This window comes from Panthera pardus, unplaced genomic scaffold (assembly GCF_024362965.1).
Source record: "Panthera pardus isolate Hobbes unplaced genomic scaffold, ASM2436296v1 HiC_scaffold_20, whole genome shotgun sequence".
Lineage (NCBI taxonomy): Eukaryota > Metazoa > Chordata > Mammalia > Carnivora > Felidae > Panthera > Panthera pardus.
This window is the reverse complement of record NW_026526766.1, coordinates 86,480,942-86,503,595: the sequence shown is the minus strand read 5'-3', so window position 1 is coordinate 86,503,595 and position 22,654 is coordinate 86,480,942. Positions and strand designations below refer to the sequence as shown.

Here is a 22,654-nt window from a genome sequence, read left to right as displayed (position 1 = left end):
ACCCACCCTGTACTTCCCACTGGCCAGGGGAGAGGGTGGGCCCAGGCAGGTGAGACCCAGGCGTCGAGTGGGGAGGGGACTGAGGTGGAGGTAGAAGATGGCAGAGGGGCCCCAGCAGTTGGGTCTGCGGGGAAGGCAGGGCTCCTGGTGTCGGCCCAGTTTGGAACTGAAGGCTGGGGAGCCCCCCACCTTCCCCCCCACCCCGGATCCTGAGTCAGGAGGGTGAGAGGAGCCCTGCCCTTTTGCTACATGAACTTCGGGGAAGGGGACCCATCTCTGAGTGGTTTCTCCCCACGTAAGGTGGGGCCAGAGGGCAGAGTGGCCATGCCTAAGGTGACAGTCGGGTCTCTATGGGGTCTGTGGCTTCTGGTGGCGGCTCCTGCCAGCGATCTCCAGGTCCGCTCCCTGGCCAGCTGCGGCCTGCTCCTGAGAGCTCTTCTGGAGTCACTGCCTGGACCTGGTGGGACAGAAGACGCGAGAAGAGAGAAAGAGAAAGAACGGGAGTGGGATATGCAGAGGCAGAGACAGGAGAAGACACAGAGAAGGTCCGAGAGACAGAGACAGGCAGGGAGAGAAAGCTTGAGGTGGACACAGAAATGCAGGGAGCCACACGCAGAGACAGAGCCGCAGGGAGGGAGGGAGGGGAGAAGGCAGGCTGAGAAGGGGAACACAGAGACCCAGATGCAGTCAGCCTGCGGGGGAGAGAAAACCGAGGCACAGCGGAGTCGGGGGGGGGGGGGGGGGGGGGGGGGGGGGCTCTTCCCAGCCCCGCCCTCACCTAGAGTTCGTCCCGGGGGTGGTGGGGGTGGAGACTGTGCCCGCTGCTGCCAGCCAGGTCCAGGGGGGGGGCCACGCAGCGTCTTGTGAGAGCCACTCCAGCTGATGATGCGGCCGCTGTCATCGTCCCAGGGTGAGGATGTCTCCGTGTCGCTGAGCCACTCGGCGTCCCCTGCGTAGTGGGTGGGAGCAGCGAGCAGGGGCCGCGCAGAGAAGGCACGCAGGTCCCGTGGCCAGAAGTGCGCCTTGTACTGCTCACTGTGAGGCCGGGGGAAGGCTCAGGAGGGCTGAGGTGGGGCCCTGCCTGGGGCCCGGGCACCTCACCTGCCCGAAGCCCCTCACTGCCCTCCCCCTCAAGACCTCACGACAAACTCCAGAAGCGGAGTTTCTGTCATCTCCATTTTCCAGACGGGGAAACTGAGGCTCAGAACAGAGAAGTGGCTTGACTAAAAACCACACGGCAGCACAGGGTTTACACCTCGGTTGGTCTGACTCCAAAGCTAGGCTGGGCTACTCCTCGGTGACCTCGCATTAGTGACTCAGCCTCGCCAGCCTCAGTCTCCCCAGCTGCCCAGCGAGGGGACTTCATGCTTGTGGAGGTCGGCTCCCCGGGGTCAGGTGACCCTGCCCTGCCCCCACCGGAGACTCACTTGGGGTGCTGGTCAAACATGATGGGTAGGAACTCGTCCACAGGCAGCATTCGGCGCAGGGGCTGGGAGGCCAGCAGCTTGCGAGCACCCGCCAGGCTCAAGACATACGCCAGCGTCCAGTAGGAGTACCCGGCCACCACCAGGTGTGGCAGCCCCCCCACGGCTGCCTCTTCCTCAGGGTTCACCTGCTTCCGGCCCAGGTAGCTATGGGCGACACCAAGGGGCCCGGGAGTCACTGTAGGTCCTAGGGTGTCAGAGGACCCCTTCCCCAGTTGCATCCCACAGGCCAGGCTCGGTGGGGAGGTCGTCCCTCTCCCCTGCCCCTGGAGGCGCAGGCTGCCTACATCAGGTCCCACAGGAGCTTCTCTGCCTCCACCTCCTCCATAAGCCGCTCCAGTCGCCCCCTGAAGTTGCTCTCAAAGCGCACATCATCCTCAAACACTAGGACCTGGGCCAGGCCCCTGGCAGCCACCTGTGGTGTGGGGGAAGGGGACACAACACAGGGGGATGGCTCTTTAGATTCAGGCTGTCCCCTTCCACCTGCCTGACAATGACTGACTCTCCCTGGCCTGAGTTATATGCCAAAGGTTCAGCCCTGGCCATGTCAGTCAGCTGCTCCAAAGCCTGCTGGGGCTCCCACCTCCTGGGGACTGAAATTCCAACATCTCGCTCTGGCATTCAAGGCCCCCCAGGCCCCCTCCCCTGAGGTAGAATCTTCAAGTAGAATCATGACAGCCATCATAACCTTTTCTGTATTCACAGAGCGCTGCCATACCCCAGGGGCCACAGAACTACTGCTTATCCCAGGGACCCTTGAGAGGCAGGACACAAGACGTCCCTGTACTGTAGTAAGGAGACGGAGACACAGGGAGGTACGACCACTTGTCCAAGGACACAGCCCATAGCAGAACTGGGATCTGAACCTTCATCTACTGGACTCCAGGCCCAGTTCCTCACCAGGCCTTCTGGACTTTTCTGAAGAAAGACCCTACCCCCCACGATCCCTAAGAAAAAGTACTTTTTGTAACTTCTGGAAATGTGAAAAGAACATGAAATCAGCACGGTTAACGGTGAAATAGAAATCACGTTCAGAGACAGTCTCCATCTGTTCGGAGACAGAGGGAGACAAACAGAAATATGAGCTCACATGCACATATTTCGGCTGCAATAGAAAATAAAAACAAGAAGCGGGCCTGGGTGCTGCCTCCTGGAGGGGGCACCGTCCCCTTGCAGGGCCAGTCCCCTCGTCCCTCCTCAGTGGCCAGGCAGTGACCTCTCACTGGTGCCCATACCGGCAGCCCTAAGCTGAGTCCTCCTGGCCAAGTCCCAGGCCTTTCTTCTTCCCACTTCTGAACATACAGTTCCTTCCTGCCTCAGGGCCTTTGCTCCACTGTTTTCCTCTGCCCAGAAGGCTCTTCTCACTGCCCTTCAATGCCACCCTGACCCCACATCAGTCCAGGAATCTAGGCTGGTCCACACTCTAGGACAAGCCTGTACATCTACCCTCCATGGCAAGCTTCGTTCTTCCTCGGTTTCTGTGCCCTCCCCTGGTCCCTGAGCCCCGAGAGAACCAGAAAGGCCTTTTTTTTTTTTTTTTGGTTTGTCTCTGTATTCTCAGAGCAGAATATCTCCTAGCACACAGGAGGTGCTCAATAGAGATGACAGAATGAATAAGATACAGGGATGAACACAGTTTAAAGCTGCAGGCCAGGTCTTGGGGCGCCTGGGTGGCTCAATCGGTTAAGCGTCAGACTTCAGCTCAGGTCATGATCTTACGGTTCGTGAGCTCAAGCCCTGCATCGGGCTCTGTGCTGACAGCTCAGAGCCTGGAGCCTATTTTGGATTCTGTGTGTCTCTCTCTCTCTCTGCCCCTTGCCCACTCACGCTCTGTCTCTCTCTCTCAAAAATAAATAAACATTAAAAAAAAATTAAAAACAAAAAAGCTGCCGGCCAGGTTTTTAAAAATATATGAATTCACCCATGGATTCCCTTGGGTGCTGAGCACAGAGCAGTGAGTAGGGTGGCCCCGCTCTGCCCGTGGGGGGTGTGGGCCAAAAGGGGGTTCCTCACCTCCTCCCAGATGGAGTAGTGGCTGAGGAAGCAGCCCACCTCGCCCTTGGTCAGTGTGCGGCCTGAGTAGGGGTCCTGGTAGCCGGGGAGCAGGTCCACGCCGAGGCTCCTCATGATACTGCTGTTGAGTGTCCTGAGGGAGACGGGACTAATGGGGTACGGGGTGCCTGCCAGGGACCCATCCAGGGGCGCCTCGCCTGTGCCTGTTGGGGGCACCCTGGAGTTTAGTTTGAAGGAGATGTCAGAATGCTTCATGTGGCCTGAAGCTGTCAGTAGATGTTCCCCAGAGTGAATGTGGGGAACACGGTATCTACCCCTTGGGCAGACGCCCAGGGAAAAGACGGACATCCCGCCATCTGAAGGGCGGGGGGTGGGGGTGGGGGTGTAAGTGGCAAACAGCAGTGGGCAAGTGCAGCCGTGTGACCTCTGGTTTCCCAGGGCCACATGACTGGCCCGCTCCCACCCCCACCCATCAGGGACCTAAGTCCAAGATGGAAAAGAATAAGCCTGATAATAATAAAGACGCCTAACTTTTGGAATACTTACTATGCGTCAGGCCCTGTGCAAAATCCTCACTGAGCCCTTACAAGTCCTAAAAGGGAGACACAATCGTCTGCCATTCACACAGCAGGGCTGAGAGGTGGCGGTAACTTGCCAGAGGTCACCCAGCTGGCAAGTGACAGAGCTGGAGCGCAAGCCTCGGGGCTCCAGATTCTGGGCCTTAACCACCGTACTCTCCTCCCTCCAGTAGGCTGAAGGAGGCCATCCTGTCCTGTCGGGGTCTGCCCTGGGATTCTCTATGACACAATGACTCAGGCCCTGTGTGAGTACCTCCTGGAACAGCTAACACTCAATTCGTTTGTCTGCTCTCCCCATTCCTAGGGGACTCCAAGGGACCACACTGCTCCCTCAGCTGCCCAGGGCCCCACCCCCAGGGAGACTCACCGGCCATCCACGGCATCCACCACGCGTCCGGATATCTCCATCTCCCAGAGCGAGCTTAGCATGCGTTCCCGGCGGTCGGGCCGGCGGGCCAGGCTGATGACAAAGACCTGGAGGAGGAAGGGGAGGTGGGTGCAGAGTCGGGGGTGGGTGCAGAGGGAGGGGAGAGCCCACCCACCTCTTCACCCTGCTCCTGTGGGCTGAGGGGACTTACCTCATCAAACCCCATTTTGCTGGGTTTCTTTGGGGGCCGGGACACGTGAGCTGAGGCCCGCATGGGGGGCCCGTCCACTGCAGAAGAAAAGTACCCCCTAATCATGAATCCCTACTGGCTCTTGTCAGCAGTGACCCTGGAGTCCTAGCCCCCCACTTCATTTTTGCCCCCTCGGCAGAACACCCAGCAGGAAGAGCCCTCAGAGATCATAGAATTCACCTGCCTTCATTGTAGAGATGGGGACAATGAGGCCCAGCGGGGAAAAGGACTTGCCCAGAGACGAGGAATGAATTAGAGGTAAGGCTGAGACCCCGAGCCCACTGCCCAGTCAGGTCCAGGGCCTGGGAGAAGGGGCACAGGGGGTGGCAGGGAACAGTGGCAGCCGGCTAGCACCCCATCTCCCAGCCCTCACCTAGCGCCTCCAAGATCAGGTGGATGAAGTTGACCTTCTCGTCCTCCAGCCCCTGGTGGGATTTCACAGGCACGTTCATGTACCCATAACGGTGCTCGTTGCACACGTGGACCGTGACTCCTGTGGAGAGAGGCTGGGTGGGTGCTGCAGGCGGGGCAGGGCTCTCAGAACCCAAAGCACGTGTCTTCTTGGGGACTCAGTGTCCCAACCGTGGGGCTGGAGGGAGAAAGGGCTTTACTCAAACAGTATCTAAGGGACCCTTCTGCTGAGATGGTTTATTCATTCAACAGATGTGTCTAGAGTACCAGCTGGGTGCTGGGGGATGGTGGTGAGCATCCTGGGGAGGGAGGAGCAGACAAACTCCCACCTGACCACAGCCATCGGGCCAGGCCAGCCCCACCCGCTACAGCTCCCCCACCTATGCCCGTCCCTGCTGCCCCGCCTGGATCCAGCACCATCACCTTGCGCCCAGACCCCTCTAAGCAACCCCACACCTCCTGCCCCGCCCGCGCTGCCCTCCACCTTTTCTATTTCTTCAATATTTGTCACCTTTATTGTAATTACTCATTTCCCTTTTATCTCTTATGGGCTGCGAGCTCTTCAGCGACAGGCGCACAGTATTTACTTAAAAGTCAACCCCATGCCCAGCAGGGAGCACAGAGCCTGGTCCAGAGCAGGGACTCAGTAGCTGGGCGCCGGAAGCCTGAATGATACAGACAAAACCCCATTACAAAATTCCTTCCAGCGGCTGCCCCTTGAAACAGCGGTAGCCTTGGAAAAGCAAGGGAACACTTCCGCTTCTTCTCACAGATTCTCCATGACTCTGTTTTTCCTTCGCTCACTTTTTGCACTTGGTAAGATTTCCTGTCTTGCCTGTCTGCAACGGACTCCACCAATACCCCTTGCATGAAAAAGCCAATTACCACGCTTTCCCCTCTGGCCACTGTTGGCAGCCCGCTTGCTCACGTACGGCACTTCTGGATTAGATGGTCACTTCTCATTCTCCCCGAATTAGTCTCTTCTTAAGATTCTCTTTTCAACACTGGTGTCTCTGTCTCACTCCCATCTCTGACTCTTTCTCAGGACTGGATTTAGCCCAATTCAGCCCAAACACCCTCCAGTAATTTCCATTTTAAAAATAATGCCAACATCAGAGTGTTCCTGGCTGCCCAATGTTCTCAGGCTAAAGACCAGATGCTTGCTGGTCAGGTCCACATAGGCTGGCCCCTGCCTCAGCCTGTACCATGTCTCCCTCACTTATTGGGTTCCTGTCACCTGCCTTCTTACGTTCCCTGCTACCACAGGGCCTTTGCACTTGCCGGTCCCATTGCCTGAAATGCTCTTTCTTGCTCTTTTTTAAAAAAAAATTTTTTTTTAACGTTTATTTATTTTTGAGACAGAAAGAGACAGAGCATGAATGGGGGAGGGGCAGAGAGAGAGGGAGACACAGAATCGGAAGCAGGCTCCAGGCTCTGAGCCATCAGCCCAGAGCCTGACGCGGGGCTTGAACTCACGGACCGTGAGATCGTGACCTGAGCCGAAGTCGGAGGCTTAACCGACTGAGCCACCCAGGCGCCCCGCTCTTTCTTGCTCTTATTGATGCTTTCCCATATTTTAGATCTCAGCCTCAAAGTTCATACCCTCCAGGAAGCCTTCCCTGACCAGATCTATTCTGTTCTAAGCTCCCTGAGCACCTAGAATCAAGAAACATTCCTTCCTGTCATGGCTGTGATTGCACATTGATTTGTGAGCTCCTTGGACTGACTGGACTGGAGGTTCCAGGAGGGCAGAGGCTGCCTGAGTTTACTCACCACTGTCTCCCCAGTGCCTGGCACATGGTAGGTGCTCCATAAACATTTGCCTAATGAAACAATGCATGAAAGGGCCAGGAATCCAGAAGAAGGACATCTAGCCTACTGGCACAGCGGGCTCAAGAAAGGCTACGACCTGGACCAACAAGAGTTTAACAGGATGAATTGGAGACTGGAGAAGGGTGTGCAAAGCAGAGGGAACAGCACGTGCAAAGGCCCAGAGGCCTCCAGGAATGCTCACAGAGAGCTGGTCCTCACCAGCAGCCTGGCAGGAGTAGGCGAAGACGATGATATCGTCGAAAGGCCAGGTGTAGTTGGGGTGAGGGGGGTAGAAGGCGAGTTGGGCTGCTCCCTCAGCCCGCAAGGATACCAGGAAGGTGGAATGGACCATGGGGACACGGAAGCAGCCCCGGCGTTGGCGGTTCTTGGTGGGGAAGTAGTCGGCTGTGCGGCGGTAATAGCCCTGGGGAAAAGGGTTGCTCTGAGCTATGACAGCGGCCCGTCCTCCCCAGAGCACTGCTCCCCCGCCATGGCCCACAGACCTGAGGCCTCCATCGCAGCCTTACCTGGGGGGTGATCCCACACCAGAAATTGGAGTAGTAGGTCTGGGAGTCCAGCATGGGGGCCACCACGGGCAGCCGCTGCTCTATCAGAAGCCTCAGTGTCTGGTTGTTGGTCACAATGTTGTCTGTATCTGCGAACTTTTGGGAGGTGGCTGTCACAGGTCCCAGCCTTGTCTGGGCTACACCCCCAAGGATTCACTGAGTGGGATCCCTCTGGATTGCCAGAGACCCCACATATCTCCTGGGATCCGAAGGGTTTCCGTTAGAAAGTTCGAACTTATAAACAAGGTAAGTTTGTTTCTGGACCAAGGATCTAGTCTGGAGCACTGGTTCATGGATTGGGTCCAGGGGTTAAACCTGAGTTGCTGATCTAAGAACTTTACTTAAACACTTTTTAATGTTTATTTATATTTTTGAGAGAGAGGGGAGTGCCTGGGTGGCTCAGTCGGTTGCATGTCTGGCTCTTGGTTTCAGCTCAGGTCATGATCTCATGATTTTATGGGTTCAAGCCCCGCATTGGGCTCTGCTCTGGCAGCATGGAGCCTGCTTGGGATTCTCTCCCTCTCTCTCTATCTGCCCTTCCCCCACTCACACTGTCTCTATCTCTCTCAAAAATAAATAAACTTAGAAAAAAATATATTTTTGAGAGAGAAAGAGCATGAGCAGGGGAGGGACAGAGAGAGACAGAAACAGAATCTGAAGCAGGCTTCAGGCTCTCAGCTGTCGAAAGGGGCTCATCAGCTCAGAACCTGATGCAGGGTTCGAACTCCCAAACTGTGAGATCATGACCTGAGCCAAAGTGAGACGCTTAACTCACTGAGCCACCCAGGTGCCCCGTGAGAACTTTATTTTAGATCTGACTTAGGGAGTAGAGTCAAAGACCTACTCTGAGTTCTAGTCCAGGGAACCAGGCTCAGTTTATACTCTGGGCTCTAGGAATCTAGGCTCAGTATATACCCTGCAATCTGTCTCAGGGATCCAGGCTTAGTAGCTAATGTGAACTCAAACATGGGGATCCAAGCTCAATCTCTGGTCTGGGTTCTGACCCAGGTTGCTAGCTGGAGGGTCCAGCCTACAGGTTTGTGAAGTCACAGCAAGATGTCTATCAGGGACTGATACCGCCGCCTGAGGGAAACTCCATCGTAGCCAGGCTTTCTTACCAGGATGTAGTCAGCCCCCCAGTCCCTGGCAAAGGTCAGGGCTTCCTGTTTCAACTCCATCAGAAACTGGTGCCTTTCTTTGGTCCAGTGCTTGGGACCCTCTTCATCTGGGTAGGACCTGAGAGGGTAAAGAGACGAGATGTTCCCCTGGGGCAGGTACATGTGGTCCTCGTCTCTGCAGAGCAGCGGACAGAGCCCTGGCCTGAAGGCTGTGGCTTGGGGTTGTCCCTTTTCCTCTCTAGGTTATAGCTATTGCCCATCTCCCCAAGAACCTTGCCCCTGAGATCACCACCTGGGCGCCCCCTCAGGCCTCCAGACCACGGCTGCATAGTCATCACCCACAGCGGCTAGCCACTCCTGCAGCATCTGTGTGGTGTTGTCCGTGTTGTGGTCCGTGGCACACCTGGGGACACGGGAGGAAGAAGGGTGAGGGGGCAGAGCCACGGAGGAGCCAAACCCCGAGGCAGCCGTGACCCCTGGAGCACCAGCACCTGTGAGGCTAGACCCTTGGGTGCTGCAGCGGAAGGAGGTGTGCTACAGAGTAAGGCAAGCAGCCGGGTCCCAGTCACAGGTCTGTGACCCACTGCGGGACCTCAGGCAGGTCCCATCGGTCCCTGGGCTTCACTTTCTGCCTCTGTAACTGTAAGCTGTCCTGCGTGGCTCATGGGCTGAGACGACAGGACACGAATGCATTTGAAAGAAAAAGTACCTCGACTCTGAGGAACACACCTGCCACGTGCCCCTGATACCTTCCGCCCTCGCCAGGAGACAGGTCAGTCCCTTCCCCCTCTCAGGACTGAACAGAAGAGCTGCTGCCTCCCCTGCCCGAAAGCTGTAATAAGGACCAAGCCATACTCTGAACATCCCCTGAGAAGGGCTGATGGGACGGAGCTCCCTTACCACAGAGCACAACCTGTCCTCTGTGGAAGGGACTCCCAGGACAGAGGGGGACGCAGAGGGCTCAGCCAAGACCCCAGGTTTTAGGTGATGCTGCCCCTTTAAGCCAGTTCCCCAGAAGTGAGGACTAACTACGTGTCACGTCTTGGCGGGGTGGGAACTAACTAACTCCCAAACTGTGGTCATTGTGGGCCGCCTCCCCAGGCCACGCTCCACCCCAAGCCCAACTTTGGTGTGTTGTGGGGGGTAGTTTGTCATTTCTCTCGGTGTATCCCCAACCTCAGCTTGGGACTCCTCCCTGTTCTGGCTTCCACGGACTGTGGCCTCTGATTCCAGCGCCCTGTGGGGACGGCTGGGGGAGAGATTCTAGGGAAGGGGCTCTGCCCTCGGATGGCAGGACCCACACCCTCCACAGAGAGGCTGGGACCAGCCCAGAGAAGGAGCAGTTCTGACCCCTCTGCAGAGCAGCATGGAACCAGACTGATAAGCACCCTCACCTGCTCCCCAGGATCCCCCAGTCCTGCTGATCTCTGCCACGTGGGGACCCAGGGAAGGCCAGCTGTTCCTGTCTGCTCCACTCCAGGTCAAGCCAGTCACAGGGCCCACGGGGCTTGAGTTTGGGCTCTGAAGCTAGGGCAAGAGGACCCCACTTAAACCCAGAGGAGGTCCCCATTGGAGGAGTAGGGGCCGGGGTGAGTGTTTCGGGGTCAACCTAAGTCCTCAGAGGTCAGTCCGCAGAGCCAAGGGGATAAGGGGCTCTTTCCAGGGGCTCGCGACTGCGGAGGGCCTGTCTGCCAGGGGAGGGGCCTGTCTGGGTGGTGTCTGGACGAGCAGACGAGCCCATCTGGGGTGGAGGCTGCCCGTGGGACCCGGGGGTACATGCCCAGAGGGTGCCAATGCCCAGTCTCTCTCACCAGAGGGCCAGCCTGGCCCGGGGGTAGTCCAGCCGCTCCAGCGCGCCCAGGTAGTGGGGCAGTGAGTGCTCGGCATTGCGGGCCAGGATGGTAAGGACCACGGCGGGCAGCGGTGGCTCCACGACTCCCGCAGCCTGGAGCCTCGCCCCCAGCAGGAGCAGCAGCTGGAGCAGCGGGGCGGCGGGGGCGGCGCGCATGGCGGGCGCTCGGGCGGCGGCGGCAGCTGCGGCGGCAGCGGCCCCCGGGGCTCTGGCCCGGCCGAGGGGAGTGGGCGGTGCGGCCGGGCCGGGGCGGGGCCCGGGGCCGGGGCGGGGCCGAGGCGGCCGGAGAGGGTGGGGGGAGCGTACCCCCGAAGAGTGGGCTCCCCCTCCCACCCGCTACGCGCCGATTCTCAAGTGCCCTCTCCTCCGCCAGGGGCAGCGGAGGACCAGGGCCCGGAGACCCGCCCCACTCGCGACCCAGGGGCAGCGCCCTCCCGGCTGGGCGCCGGCGGGGGGGAAGGGAGGCAGAGGGGAGGGTCCCGGGGGACGGCATCCGAGCCGCCCCGGTGCCTGAGAACGCCCCACTCCGAAGCCCGGAGCGTTCAGCCCCCGGAATCCGGCTCCACTGAGCGTCCGGCGCCCCTGAGTCCGGAATCCCTGGCCACCCATCCGCCCCTTGGACCCCAGTCGCAGCCCCGCGGGGCGGGACCAACCGGCGGCGGCCCTAGCCGGGCTCCCCGGTTCCCGCCCCGCCCCCGCCCCCGCCCCCGCCCCCGGGCGCCCTCTGGCGGGCCCATGAGGAACTTCTCAGACCTGCGCGGCGACTCCGGCTTGGGGGGCGGGGCGGGGCGGGGGTCCCCCGGCCCTGGGCGCGCCATCCAGCTGCGTTCCGAGCGCTGCGTCTTCCACGCGTCGTCGTCCTCGCCTCCGCCGCCAGCGCCGGCGGTGCTCTGGCCCTTTAAGAGAGCAAAGCCACTCAGGCTACGTGTAGAGCTAGGGGGAACCCCAGAGCCCGCACCTTGACCCAGCCACGTACAAAGCAGGAGGTATAGCCTCCCCTGGGGCAGAGTCGGGGTCCTGAGGCCCCAGCTGAGATGGGAAGGGGGCTCCAGCTTCTCCTAGGAGAGGGCAGGAAAGGGAGGGGCCTGAAGGCACCAGCGGCAGGTTCCAGCTCAGTATCACTTTCTCAGGTTCAACTCTGGTCCTCTTCTGGGTGGGTTTGCAAGGAATGAATGCACTCCAAGCTTCTCTTGGCATGGAGCCTGGCCCCGGAAGAACTGCTGGGGCTGAAAGACAGCACTGGAGAAGCAGCCAAGCTCCCCTTCCATTCACCGCCCCCTCCCCACCGTAAAGGCCTACTTTCCTATGGCTCCTTTGGGTCTCCCTTCAGTCTCTTTCCAGGGTCAGGGAAGAGGGCTAAGCCTATACACACTAACTCTGCTGAGAGGGGAAGGGTGGGGAACCAGCAAGGAATGGACTTGCCTGAAGATGGGGCAACCTGTGGGGGCACTGAACCCTGGAGTCCTGGTCTCCAGCCCCACCCACTCCAAAGCTTCTAGGTGGCTAGTGGTCCTACAATGAAAGGTCTGAGGTCCTCTGGGAGAGTCCCTTCCCTTGCATGGTAGCCTCTGGCCGGAAGGCACTCCCAGCCCCAGAATGGGGATTCCCTTTCTAAAAGGAAGCAGTGTGCCCCTCCTCTCCCATCCTGGAGTCATCCCAGAGCCTCTGTCCACCCTGCTGGTCACAGGGGTTTCTAAATTCTTCTCCAGCCTCAACTCCTCCTCAATTCTCCTCCTTCTCCTCTGAATGCATTGACCCCTCCCATTGTCCCTTTCCTCTCTCCCCAGTCCATCAAGTGATCCAGCCTGTCACTGACTCCCTTGCCTGTGGGTTCTCCCATCAACCCTGCCTGGGAAAACCGTATAACCATCTTGCTTTTTGGCATGTTGGGGCTACTGCAGACAGGATTTCCACTCTCCACTGGACTCTGACCAGGCCCAATGGGCCGTTTCCCCTGTGCTGCTCCTGCCTCCTCTCCTCAGTGGCATGTCACAGCTTCTGCAATCTCTGCTCCAGGAGGATCTCCCTGATACTTTTTGGAGAAAAGAGAAGCCCTCACCTGGGAGCTCTCATTTCCAGCCTGCAAACCTCCATCCCCTTCCCCCAAGCCTACCGCAGCTCTCACTGCCTGGTACCACAGGAAGAGGTACCCCCTCCTCAGGATGGAAAGGCCCCTAAGCTCTAAATGCCCTTGCCCTTCCTGGAATCATCAGCCTCCCTCTCTTCTGGGTGCTTCCTTTGACATTCCAAAGGACTTGAATCTCCCCCAGTTTAAAACAGGAAAACACCAAGCTGTTTGCGGGCCCCCAGCCACAGTCTTATCTTTCTCTCTCCCTCCAAACCCCTTGAACTAGGATCTGTGCTTTGCTCCAAGGGTCCCTTCCTCATCTCCGTTCCACCAAACGGCTCCTGCCAAGACCAGAGTCCTCCTGGCCACTCCCCACAAAGGATATTACCTCCTCAACCAAGAAGAGGGTTCTCTTCAGCAGCTGACCACGTGGGCCACTCTGTCTTTCTGGAAAACCGCAAGTGTCTCCACTACCCATTTGGACCCACATTCTGTGTGTGTGTGTGTGTGTGTGTGTGTGTGTGTGTGTGTGTGTGTGTGTGTGTTAAATTAAACTCTACACTCAGGGGTAGGGCTCAGCCTTACAACCTTGAGATCAAGAGTCACATGTTCTGCCGACTGAGCCAGCCAAGTGCCCCAAGATTCCATTTGCTCAAAACAGAACCCTACCCTTTCCCCCCAACATCTCCCCCTCTGGTGGCCTCCCCAGTTTAGAGAATGGCACCTCTGCCACCTGGTCCCTCAAGCTGGAGAGCTGGGTGTCACTGATGCCGCATCCCTCTTTCAACCTCATCCTGGCAAAACCACCTCCTCAATATCCCTGGCACTTGGCCACCTCTTTCCTTCTGCTCTGCCGCTCGACCGGTGTACCAGTACCACTCACCTGGCCCACAGCATCTCCCAGAGACCTGCCCCCCACACTTTCTCCCTAGAAACCATTCTGCCCTCAGCCACTCTTTCTAAATGCCCTGGGTTAACACCCTTCAGGGACTGCGCACTGCCCTCAGTATAGGGCTCAAACCCCTCACAGAGCAGCGAGGCCCTGCGTGGCCTATGTGACACTTCTCTGACTCCTCTGACCTCCCCTCTCCTCTAACCTGCTCAAGCCGATTTGGACTATGTACAGTTTTCCCGAACACTCCATGCTTTAGGACTGTCCCACATCCTTTTGTTTGTTTGTTTTTTCTCCGCCTGAACTTCTATAGGCCCTCCTGTCTCAGCCTTCAACTAACTTCCTCTGGAAAACCTTCCCCATGTCATGTCTGGGGGACTTACCCTGCCATGGCACCCTATATAATCCCATTCATTCAGCAAGTATTTATGGAGCACATAGTGCCTAAGACAATCTCTGCTTCTAGGGTGCTCGCATTCTGGTGAGGGCACAGACAGGAAACAAACTGATAAACCAATAGTTTCAAAGAATAGTAGTGCTATGAACAAAATAAAACCAGTTCATAAGAACGGAGAGTAGCTCAATGTTGGGGGGCAACATTGAGGTTATTTCAGGGCACAAGGGGAGCCTGCTAAGGGCAGTTCTAGCAGAAGAGTGTTCCACCTGGAGGGGACAGGTTGGGCCAAGATCCTGCGGTGAGAACAAGCAAGGAGGCCAGTGGTTGGAGCCCAGGGAGCAAGGGAGTATGGGAAGAGGTGAGGACCACCCAGGGCCTTAAAGCTGCATCAGGATTTTGGATGTGTTTTAAGTGCAACAGGAGGACGCTTGGGAGTGCCTGGGGGGCTCAGTACATTGAGTATCCAAGTTTGGCTCAGGTCATGATATCACAGTTCCTGAGTTCGAGTCCCGCATCGGACTCTGTGCTGACCCCTCGGAGCCTGGACCCTGCTTCAGATTCTGTGTCTCCCTCTCTCTCTCTGCCCCTCCTCCACTCGCACTGTCTCTCTCTCTTAAAAATAAACACTAAAAAAAAAAAAAAAAAAAAAAAGGGAAGACATTGGAGAGGGTAAGCAGAGAAGTGATGTGATAATGCCTTAAAAAATTGCTCTGGCTGCCACGCAGAGGGTGGGCCAGGGGGGCAAGGAGGGAAGGAGGAGATCACATTCAGAGAGACAGATGACAGTGGGCAGAGAGCAGACGCACTATGGAGGCAGAGCCCCTGCCTTGTGGGATTCCGTGCGGGAGACAGAGTGAGGAATCTGGGTGACTCTGGGCTGGTGGGCTAGTTACTGAACGGGGAAGACCTGAGATGAAGCTGGTGGACGGTGACTCGAGGTCTGTCTGGACCTTATTTCGAGCTGCCTTTTAGACTCCCGGGTGGGAAGATCACATTCCAGACCCTCCTGGCTGTCAGTTCTGAGGCGGGGACCCGTCCATCTCGTTTACCATTTTATCCCCAGCCCTAGAGCAGGGCCAGCCGGACCTAAGGTGGGCTCTCAGTAGAAATACGGTGGGTCACGGACTGAGGTGGGCTGATCATGCACCTGTACTTCCACTAATTTTTTTTTTTTGCCCCCAGATAGAATAACAGGACATACTCTGCAGAGGTAATAGCGGGCCAGATCCACAGAAATGCTAAAGCAGTGGTTGTCGGAGCATGGTCCCCAGACCAGCCAGCATCAGCCGCACCTGGACATTGTTACAAATGCAAATTCCTGGGCCCCTCCCCACACCCACAGAGTCAGAAACTGTGGGAGCGGACGTTAAAGCCACAAGGCTGCCGGGCGGTTTTGACGCGGGCTAAACTTTGAAGCTGCTGTTCTATGGGGCCTATGGCCTCATTCTCGGGGTCATGTAGACTCTATGCCTGGGAAAACAAAACAAAACAAAACAAAACAAAACAAAAGATGGTTTGGGCCCTTCTTGCTGAATAGGTCCAGACCACCCTGGGCCGACATTTAACTGGGCTCTGGGCTACCCCGGCCCCACCCGGACTCCCAGAATCCTCACACCCATCCCTCAGCCGTTGTGGTTCTGGGCAGGGCCAGGTGGTGGCGCCAGCGCCTTAGGCTTCAGTCTGGCTTTGGGAGCTAGAGACCCCGGAAGAATTGTCCCCCTCCCCTGCGCCTTCTTCCCCGCTGGGAGCCTCTGCTCCAAGGCCTGTCCGCTGGCAAAGGCTTTGCAGGATGGCCTTCATCAGGGAGAGGGGCGCTGAGGCTGGCACACCCAAGGTAGGGGCCGACCCCCTCTTCCTGCAGGTTAGGAAGGTGGGCTAGAGAAGCCCCCTTGGTCAGAAAGAAACTAGGGGTGTCTGGCCTGTGGACTTGGGGGTCAGAAGCCCAGGCAGGTGGCTCCGGTCCAGTGGACTCTGGTTACACCCGTGTTAACCCTCCGCCTACCCTGCCCAACCTCATGTGAGGTCTCAGGTGTTTCTTCCCTGCCAATGGGGGGGGGGGGCAGCCTGGGGGAACCCCGGGGCCCAGACAGAGCCTCAAGGTTGGGGGTCCTCACAGCCTGGCAGCCAAGCAAGCTAGGAACAGGGGCCCAGGGCAGAGAGGTTGCTTGGATGGAGCTCTTACCAGCTGCCAGCTTCACGTCTCCTGGGTTGGGGGCTCTCTGGGCCCCTGTCCTGCTTTGTGGCCAAAGGAGCCCAGCATCCTGGCCAGAGGAGGGGCCCATGCCCTGCTTCTGGTCCTGGGTGCAGCTCGGTAGACAGGAGTCCAGGAGACCCGCCTGTGCTCCTTCCTAGCTCAGTTCCGAGCCCGGTTCCAAGAGGACCCAGGGCTGAGTGCAGGCTCGACCCCCATCGGCTCCCCTGCCCCTCATCTTTCCTCTTTGAGGGGAGACTGAGACCCCTTGCCCAGCTGGAGTCACTCTGCCCATTCTGCTTAGACCTAGCATACCTTGGCCTCTGCTCCAAGAATCCGCCCACACCCTCTCATCTCCAGGGGTCCCACCCAACGCCCACACCCACTCCAGAGGACCACCCTCTCCCTCTTGGCCATGCCCTCATCTCCCAGGACCCCAGATGTGGAGCTGTCCTCCTCTGAGGCTCTGCCTCTGTCCTCAGGAAGCTGGGGCTAGGCCAGCTGTTTTCCCCGGGTAGCCAGCTGTTTTGCCCATCAGGAAGCAGCTCTGCGAAAATTGTTGCTGTGGCTGGGGCTGCAGCGTGGCAGCCCCACTGGGCCAGGGCCTGGGAGCTGTTAACTCCTCTGGGCCCAGCCAGCTCCTTCCTACATCCACCACCCCAGCCCCCCACCCCGCGGGAGTAGCCTGTTGCAAGACTTCCAGAGACCCCCCAAGAAGACCAAGCCTTGCTATGCCCACCCCCTCAACAGCTGCTAACCTGACATCCCCTCCTCTCATCGGAGCCTTGTCCTCAGGTGACCCCAGGTGAGAGGAAGTTTCAAAGGGACAAATTTGTTCAGAACAATAACAATAGCAATAAGAATAATAATAGCTATCATTCACTGCTGTGTGCCAGGCATTGTGCTAAGTACTTTCAACGTATTATCTAGTTTAATTTTCACCACATCCCTGTGACGTCGGGAATGTTTTCATTTTACAGATGAGGAAACTGAGGCATGGCCAGTGTAAGTCGCTTGCCCGAGCCCAAGCAGAATTGGCGTTTGAAACTGGTCTGCCTGCCGCTATCCGCCCAGTCCTGGCGGTTCTGGAATGGCTGTTGCTGTTGCTATTTAAGTTTCTCCCTGAGCTCCTTGCCCGCCACACTCCCCCCGACCCCACCAGGAAAGGTATCTGGGTATCGGTAGCACCATCTGTGAAATGGGATCACTGACGGGCGGAGTCACCACCAGCTCCCGGAGCCATGCCAGGCTCTGTGCTCAATACCTTCCAAGTATTTATTAGTAGATCATTCCTCTGGGTGGCTGCGGGTCAGCCTGGGCTAGAATCCCGGCTTTGCTGTTCTTGGCATCCTGGCTTTGGGCAAGTGACTTTACATCTCAGTGTCACGGTCCAAAACTGGAAAATGGACGTGAGAACAATATTCTGTGTCTTTGATTTTGTTGTGAAAGGATGGTGATAATGCAGGTGAGGTGGTTAGCCCAGCACCCAACCCAGAGAGGGGTGGGAAGTATCACCCCTTACTGTTGTGACTGCTAACCATAATCTGGAAGGATCTGAGTGGCCCACCTAGCACTGTGCACCCCCACACCCAGTATGGAGCTGGCACATAAGGCTCTGGACCCTGGTCTGTGGAACCTCCATGGGGACAGCAGGCTGCAAGGGAGATACAACTTGCCCAAGATCACAATTACTGGGGTAAAGCTGTGGGGATCCCAAGGCCTCCTGCACTTAACTCCTGCACCCCTGTGGCCTTCCTTCCTGTGGCCCGAACCTGGTCTGGTGGGAGGGGGAGAAGGGACAAGGGAACAGGGACAATCCCAGGGCTGAGACAGCCCAGAAGGTGACTGGGCCATGGCTGGGTGGGATCTCAGGGTCTGGGAACGACCCCTCAGGATGCAGTGACCCGTGCTCTCCCCCTTTGTCCTCTCCCCCCCTGCCCACCATGGGTCAGCTCCCTGGTCCCAGCCTAGACATCTGGAACTGGGGCAGACAAAGGACCGCGAAGAGGGACAATAACCTTCTGTCCATTTTCAGATGCCGGGCCGGGCCTGGCCAGGGCTGGGGGCCGGAGCCCCGGCGAGGCGGTGCCAGGCCCCCCGCGGGCAGCGGACAATGTTGGCAGTGATGGAGAGGAGGCATTTCAAAGCGTTTTGTTCCCGCTGACCCCCTCCCCTCCACATCTCGCCCCAGCTCGGGGTGAGGCCCCAGCCCCACCCCCAGCCACCCAGGCCCCTGCTCCTGGCGGCTTGGGGACTGGCCACATTCTTGACCTCAGGGGAAAAGTTTAGACTCTTGCGCCCTGGGCAACAATAACAGTGTCACAGAACTGATTTAGGGGGAGCACTTACCATCACAAAGCAGCAGACAAAGAGCCAGGGCTGAGAACGCGACGGCTTCTGCGCCTACTCCTCCAAGCACTGCTGCTTCTCTCCTGGGCTCTGCCTGGACCAGACTGGGTGCCAGGGTGCTGGACCCAGGGGGCTCCCCGGAGGAGGGCCTGAGCTGGGGAGGGAGTGAAGAAGAAGGGATGGGGATTCCACTGTGGATGGGGGGGCGCCTGGGAGCTCCTTCCTGCTCTGCCACCAATTTGCAGGTGACCCTGAGCAAGTCCTTCCCCATTCGGGGCCTCAGTTTCCCCATCTGTAATGAGGAGGCTGAACTATAAGGCCCAAAGTATGAGGCTCTTATCTTACGAACAGACGGATTTCCATGATGATGGTGGTGATAGTGAGAAGTATTCACCACTTTATTCTGGGCATTTCACAGCAGGTGCCAGGCATGGTGATCACTAACCCCTTTCTGGATTTCATTTTTTTTTTTTTTTAAATGACAGAGACCACTCAGTGACATCCTCTCTCTCCTGCTCTCCCAAAGGAAGAGAAGGACAGTTATCGATGGCAAGTGGCAGGTGCAGAAGCAACACCAAGAGCTGGTTTCACATCCAGGAGAGAAGGCTGCCTCCTGCTTCTCTTGTGTTTTCTGGGGTTCCAGAAACTGGAGAAACTGAAACTGTCAATGACAGAGGATAGAAATGACCCCTGGAAACGGTCTTTTTATCACCTTTGATCGCTTAATACTCAGCAACCTCATAAAACAGGTGCATCATTAACTCCTGTTTACAGCTGATAGCTGATGCTCAGAGAGGCTGAGCCACTTGTCCAGGGCCACACAGCTTTGAGTCTGTGGAGCTGAGACACCAGGCAGGACCGGCTCACTTCTGATTACACCGCAGTGGGAAGGAGAGGGGCAATGAGGCAGCTGGACCCTGGGGAGTTCTGGGTGGGAGGGCCTCTCCTCCCAGGCCAGAAGGCTATGAATAAATAAATGTCTGATTACCCCCAGGGGGGATTCCACCCTTGGAGCAGGTGCTTTTAAAAACGAGATTGATTCTTGTCTGTGAATAGAGGTTGGCCTGGGCAGACACCCAGATGCAGGGGATTGGACGAAATGACCTCTGATGGAGACCTCCTAAGAATAAGAAGCAGGATAGAACATTTAAGGGCCCCTGGCTCTGGAGCCAGGTTATGGGTTCCAATCCCCACTCTGATTTTTCCTGGTAGTGTGTCCATGGACGAGTTACTTCAACATTCTGTGCCTCGGGTTTCCAACCTGTAAAAGTGAACTCACCTTGTAGGAGTGTGGTGACCATTCAGTGAGGTACACAGAAGTCCTTAGAACAGTGCCTGACTCAGTGAGGGCTGCCTGTTTCTATTCAGTAAGATCCTTGCAGCCAAGTCCCATAGCCAGGGCACCTCAAGGAGGGCACTGCTAGGACCCTGTGGCAGTCGGTCAGCTGTTGACCTTGCTTTCCAGGAAGTGGTTGGATTTTGATTACAGCATGAGGGACTATGGTTAGACACTGCGAGCAAAGGGGACCTGTTCTCGGGATCTCTAAGGCAAAGACCAACCGTGGCATTCCAGGGGCAATCAGAGGAGATTGTGACAGGGGTGGCCCAGTCCTGGGCATGGTGCCCGGCCTGGGAGAGGACAGGAAAGGGAAGGAAGCCCTGGGAGGTGCTGTTCAGAGTCTGCTCCTCTCCACCCCTGAAATCCAGAGGGACCAAGCCGTACTCGGAAAGTGAAGGAGAGGTGGCCAAGCGTGGTGCCCAGGGTACCACCAGTACTGCCCTCGGGGTGCTAAGGGAGCCTGGTGGGTTTGAGTCCCAGCTCTGCCAACTTGGCTGTGTCACCCAGGATGAGTTGCTGCCCCTCTCTGAGCTCATTCCAGAGTCTTTTAGAATCGAAGTGATCAAAGGAGACCATCACAGGAGCCTCTGTGATTCCATAAGTCTAATCGAAAGATTGGCTTGGAGCCCAGGAGTCCTGCTCCCCAGACTCTAGCCCCTCCTGTCTCTCCATCCTCAGACTTCACCTCCAGCCTCTACAACCATCCTTCCCTTCAGCTCCCCTCACCCAAGTGCCAGAGACGCACGCACCACAGAGGGTGGTGAGATGCACCACAGAGGGCGAGGAAAATGTCACAGATTCTTGGGGGGTGGGGGATGGTCCTAGCCTCCCCCTCCCTCACTTTCTGGTCATGGGGCCAGAGGAGAACTCACCTGGGCAGAGCATCTTGGGGTCCCCTCGGCCCGGGAGGCAGATGGCACTGCTGGGGCCGTCTCTGGCACAAAGTGACTTCCCACCCAATTCCTGCTGCTGAGAAGGGCTGGTCAAGCAGGACTTCAGGTGCCAGACTGCCCTTCCCAGGCACAGATTTTCCTGGCATCTGCCGGGCAGTAAGGACACTGGCTGGGGGTTGGGCAGTGGCGCAGGGAAAGATTCTGATGAAGGTGTCTCTTGGGGGGCTTGTCCACAGACCCTAAACCCACTTCCTTTCTGGATGCTGTGGGCCAGGGGTCCAGGAAGCCATGGGCTCTCAGGAGCAGGAGAGGGCTGATCGGGAGAGGCTGAGATGAACCTGGGCCCCTGCCCCATCCTACCCCACCCCAAAGAGGCCAGCAGGGCCCAGGCTGAGGTGTTTGCTTTTCCTGTCTCTACACTGACTCCATTCAGAGCAGACTTTCTCCACCCCCCGGCCAGCGGCCAGCAAGCCAGGGCACCAGGGAGAGAGATCACCACCCCCACCCTCCTTCCTTTGCACCCCCCAAATGCCATCTTCACTTCAGGGAAATGGCAGCTTTGAGGGCTTCCTAGTTTTTGAAGGAGGGCACTGCAGAAGTAGGGGGGTTGGGGAAGAGGGGGCCCACCCCAAAGGAGAAGAGGAACAGAGTACTCTGGAAGGGACTGGTCGAAGAACAAGAACGGGCTCCTAATGGAGGAGGCCTCAGGCAGAGGTGGGGCGGGAGGGGCACAATATGGGGAGCTACAGGCAGACTGGCCCAGGAGGCAGGAAGCGCCTTTACAGGCTGAGCCAGAGTCTCAGGCCTGGCTCCGTGCCACCAAGGCCCACAAGGCCTGAGGCCGACCCTGAGGCTGGGAGCTCCAGACTCCCACCTGAAACCCCCGGGACAGGGGCCCAGGCCAGGCTGTGACCTGGTCTGGGGCCAGGGGAAGGAGGAGGGTGAAAAGTTTCCCCAAGTCAGAAGGCCACGGGGGAGGCGTCTCAGGGGGTCCTGCTCTTTGCTCTCTCTGACTGTCACGTTGGTACATAAAGAGGGTAGAAAGGTCAGCTGTGGCCTTTCAGGTCTGTGGGAAAAACTCTGCCCACTTCCCTAATGCATATTTATTGGTGTGAGCCGCTGGGGTGGGAGGAAGCCCCCACCCCTGCCCGCCTCCCGGCCAGGCCAGGTTAGCACTAAGAACAGGCTCCATGTCACCGAAATCCTACTCTTTGTCTCCAGATTGGCTCCAGAGTCCTCTCCCTTCCCTCCTCCCCTTGGCTCCCCCCACCCCCCTTTGGGGTTGCCAAGCAACTGTGGAAGGGTAGCTGAGATATTTTCTTTATTACAAGCAAAAGCAAGACAGCATCATGGCCCCAGGAGGGGAGCAGGGTGGGGGCTGGGGAGAGGGCGTCCCGTGCTCCAGGGGGACCTTGCTACCTCGGTGCGCTCTGGGCTCGGACAGTGGGGAGACTCAGAGCCCCAGAGAAAGTGGAGGACGGAAGGGGGTGGTGGCAGTGATGGGGATGGGTGGGAGCACAGATCCAGGCTACAGAAAGGCTAAAAGAAGCAGTGTCAAGGGGCCCAGGAGAGCCCCCACCTGTCACCCACCAGCTCTACATCCAGGCCAAGTCACTTCCCTTCTCTGGGCCTAAGTTTCCTCTTCGATGAAATGGGGATAATGACACGTATTACTATCTCATTTAATGCTCACATCAACACCGAGAGAATCCCAGGCAAGCTCCACACTGTCAGCCCAGATCCTGACGCGGGCCTCTAACTCATGAACCCTGAGATCATGACCTTAGCTGAAATCAAGAGTCATACGCTTAACCGACTGAGTCACCCAGGAGCCCCTTTATTTTATTTTTTTAAGCCCCAACGTGGGGCTTGAACTCATGACCCCCAGACGAAGAGTTGCATGTTCTGCCCACTGAGCCAGCCAGGCGCTCCCTGCAACTCTTTTTGCTCAAAACAAAGATTTTTTTTTTTTATTCGAGTGTAGTTACACACTGTGACATTAGTTTCAGGTGTACAACATAGTGATTCAATGTCTCTACAGTTACTCTTTGCCCCACAAGTGCAGTTACCATCT

The 22,654-nt window shown here is 57.5% G+C and overlaps 1 protein-coding gene, 2 long non-coding RNA genes and 1 other non-coding gene across 4 annotated transcripts; 1 reads left to right on the top strand and 3 right to left on the bottom strand.

Moving 5' to 3' along the window:
• Positions 1-778: 778 nt before the first annotated feature.
• CERCAM (cerebral endothelial cell adhesion molecule) lies at positions 779-12,483 on the bottom strand. Its single transcript, XM_019420945.2, is given in 14 exon segments — positions 779-850; positions 852-1,035; positions 1,428-1,631; positions 1,772-1,899; positions 3,498-3,630; positions 4,443-4,549; positions 4,654-4,730; positions 5,066-5,185; positions 7,135-7,339; positions 7,443-7,577; positions 8,600-8,717; positions 8,892-9,002; positions 10,411-11,347; positions 11,428-12,483. Coding segments are annotated over 13 exon segments (1,791 nt in total). The 5' UTR covers positions 10,608-11,347; positions 11,428-12,483.
• Positions 12,484-13,311: 828 nt separating this feature from the next.
• LOC109250073 (uncharacterized) lies at positions 13,312-16,984 on the bottom strand. The gene is made up of 3 exons (XR_002072870.2): positions 15,991-16,984; positions 15,010-15,278; positions 13,312-13,889 (listed from the first exon to the last, which is right to left on the bottom strand). It is a non-coding gene; the product is annotated as an uncharacterized LOC109250073 (long non-coding RNA).
• LOC128778645 (uncharacterized) lies at positions 15,305-17,418 on the top strand. Its single transcript, XR_008424363.1, has 2 exons — positions 15,305-15,642; positions 16,980-17,418. It is a non-coding gene; the product is annotated as an uncharacterized LOC128778645 (long non-coding RNA).
• Positions 17,419-18,835: 1,417 nt separating this feature from the next.
• LOC128778757 (small nucleolar RNA U3) lies at positions 18,836-19,052 on the bottom strand. Its single transcript, XR_008424472.1, has one exon. It is a non-coding gene; the product is annotated as a small nucleolar RNA U3 (small nucleolar RNA).
• Between the last annotated feature and the right edge of the window lie 3,602 nt (positions 19,053-22,654).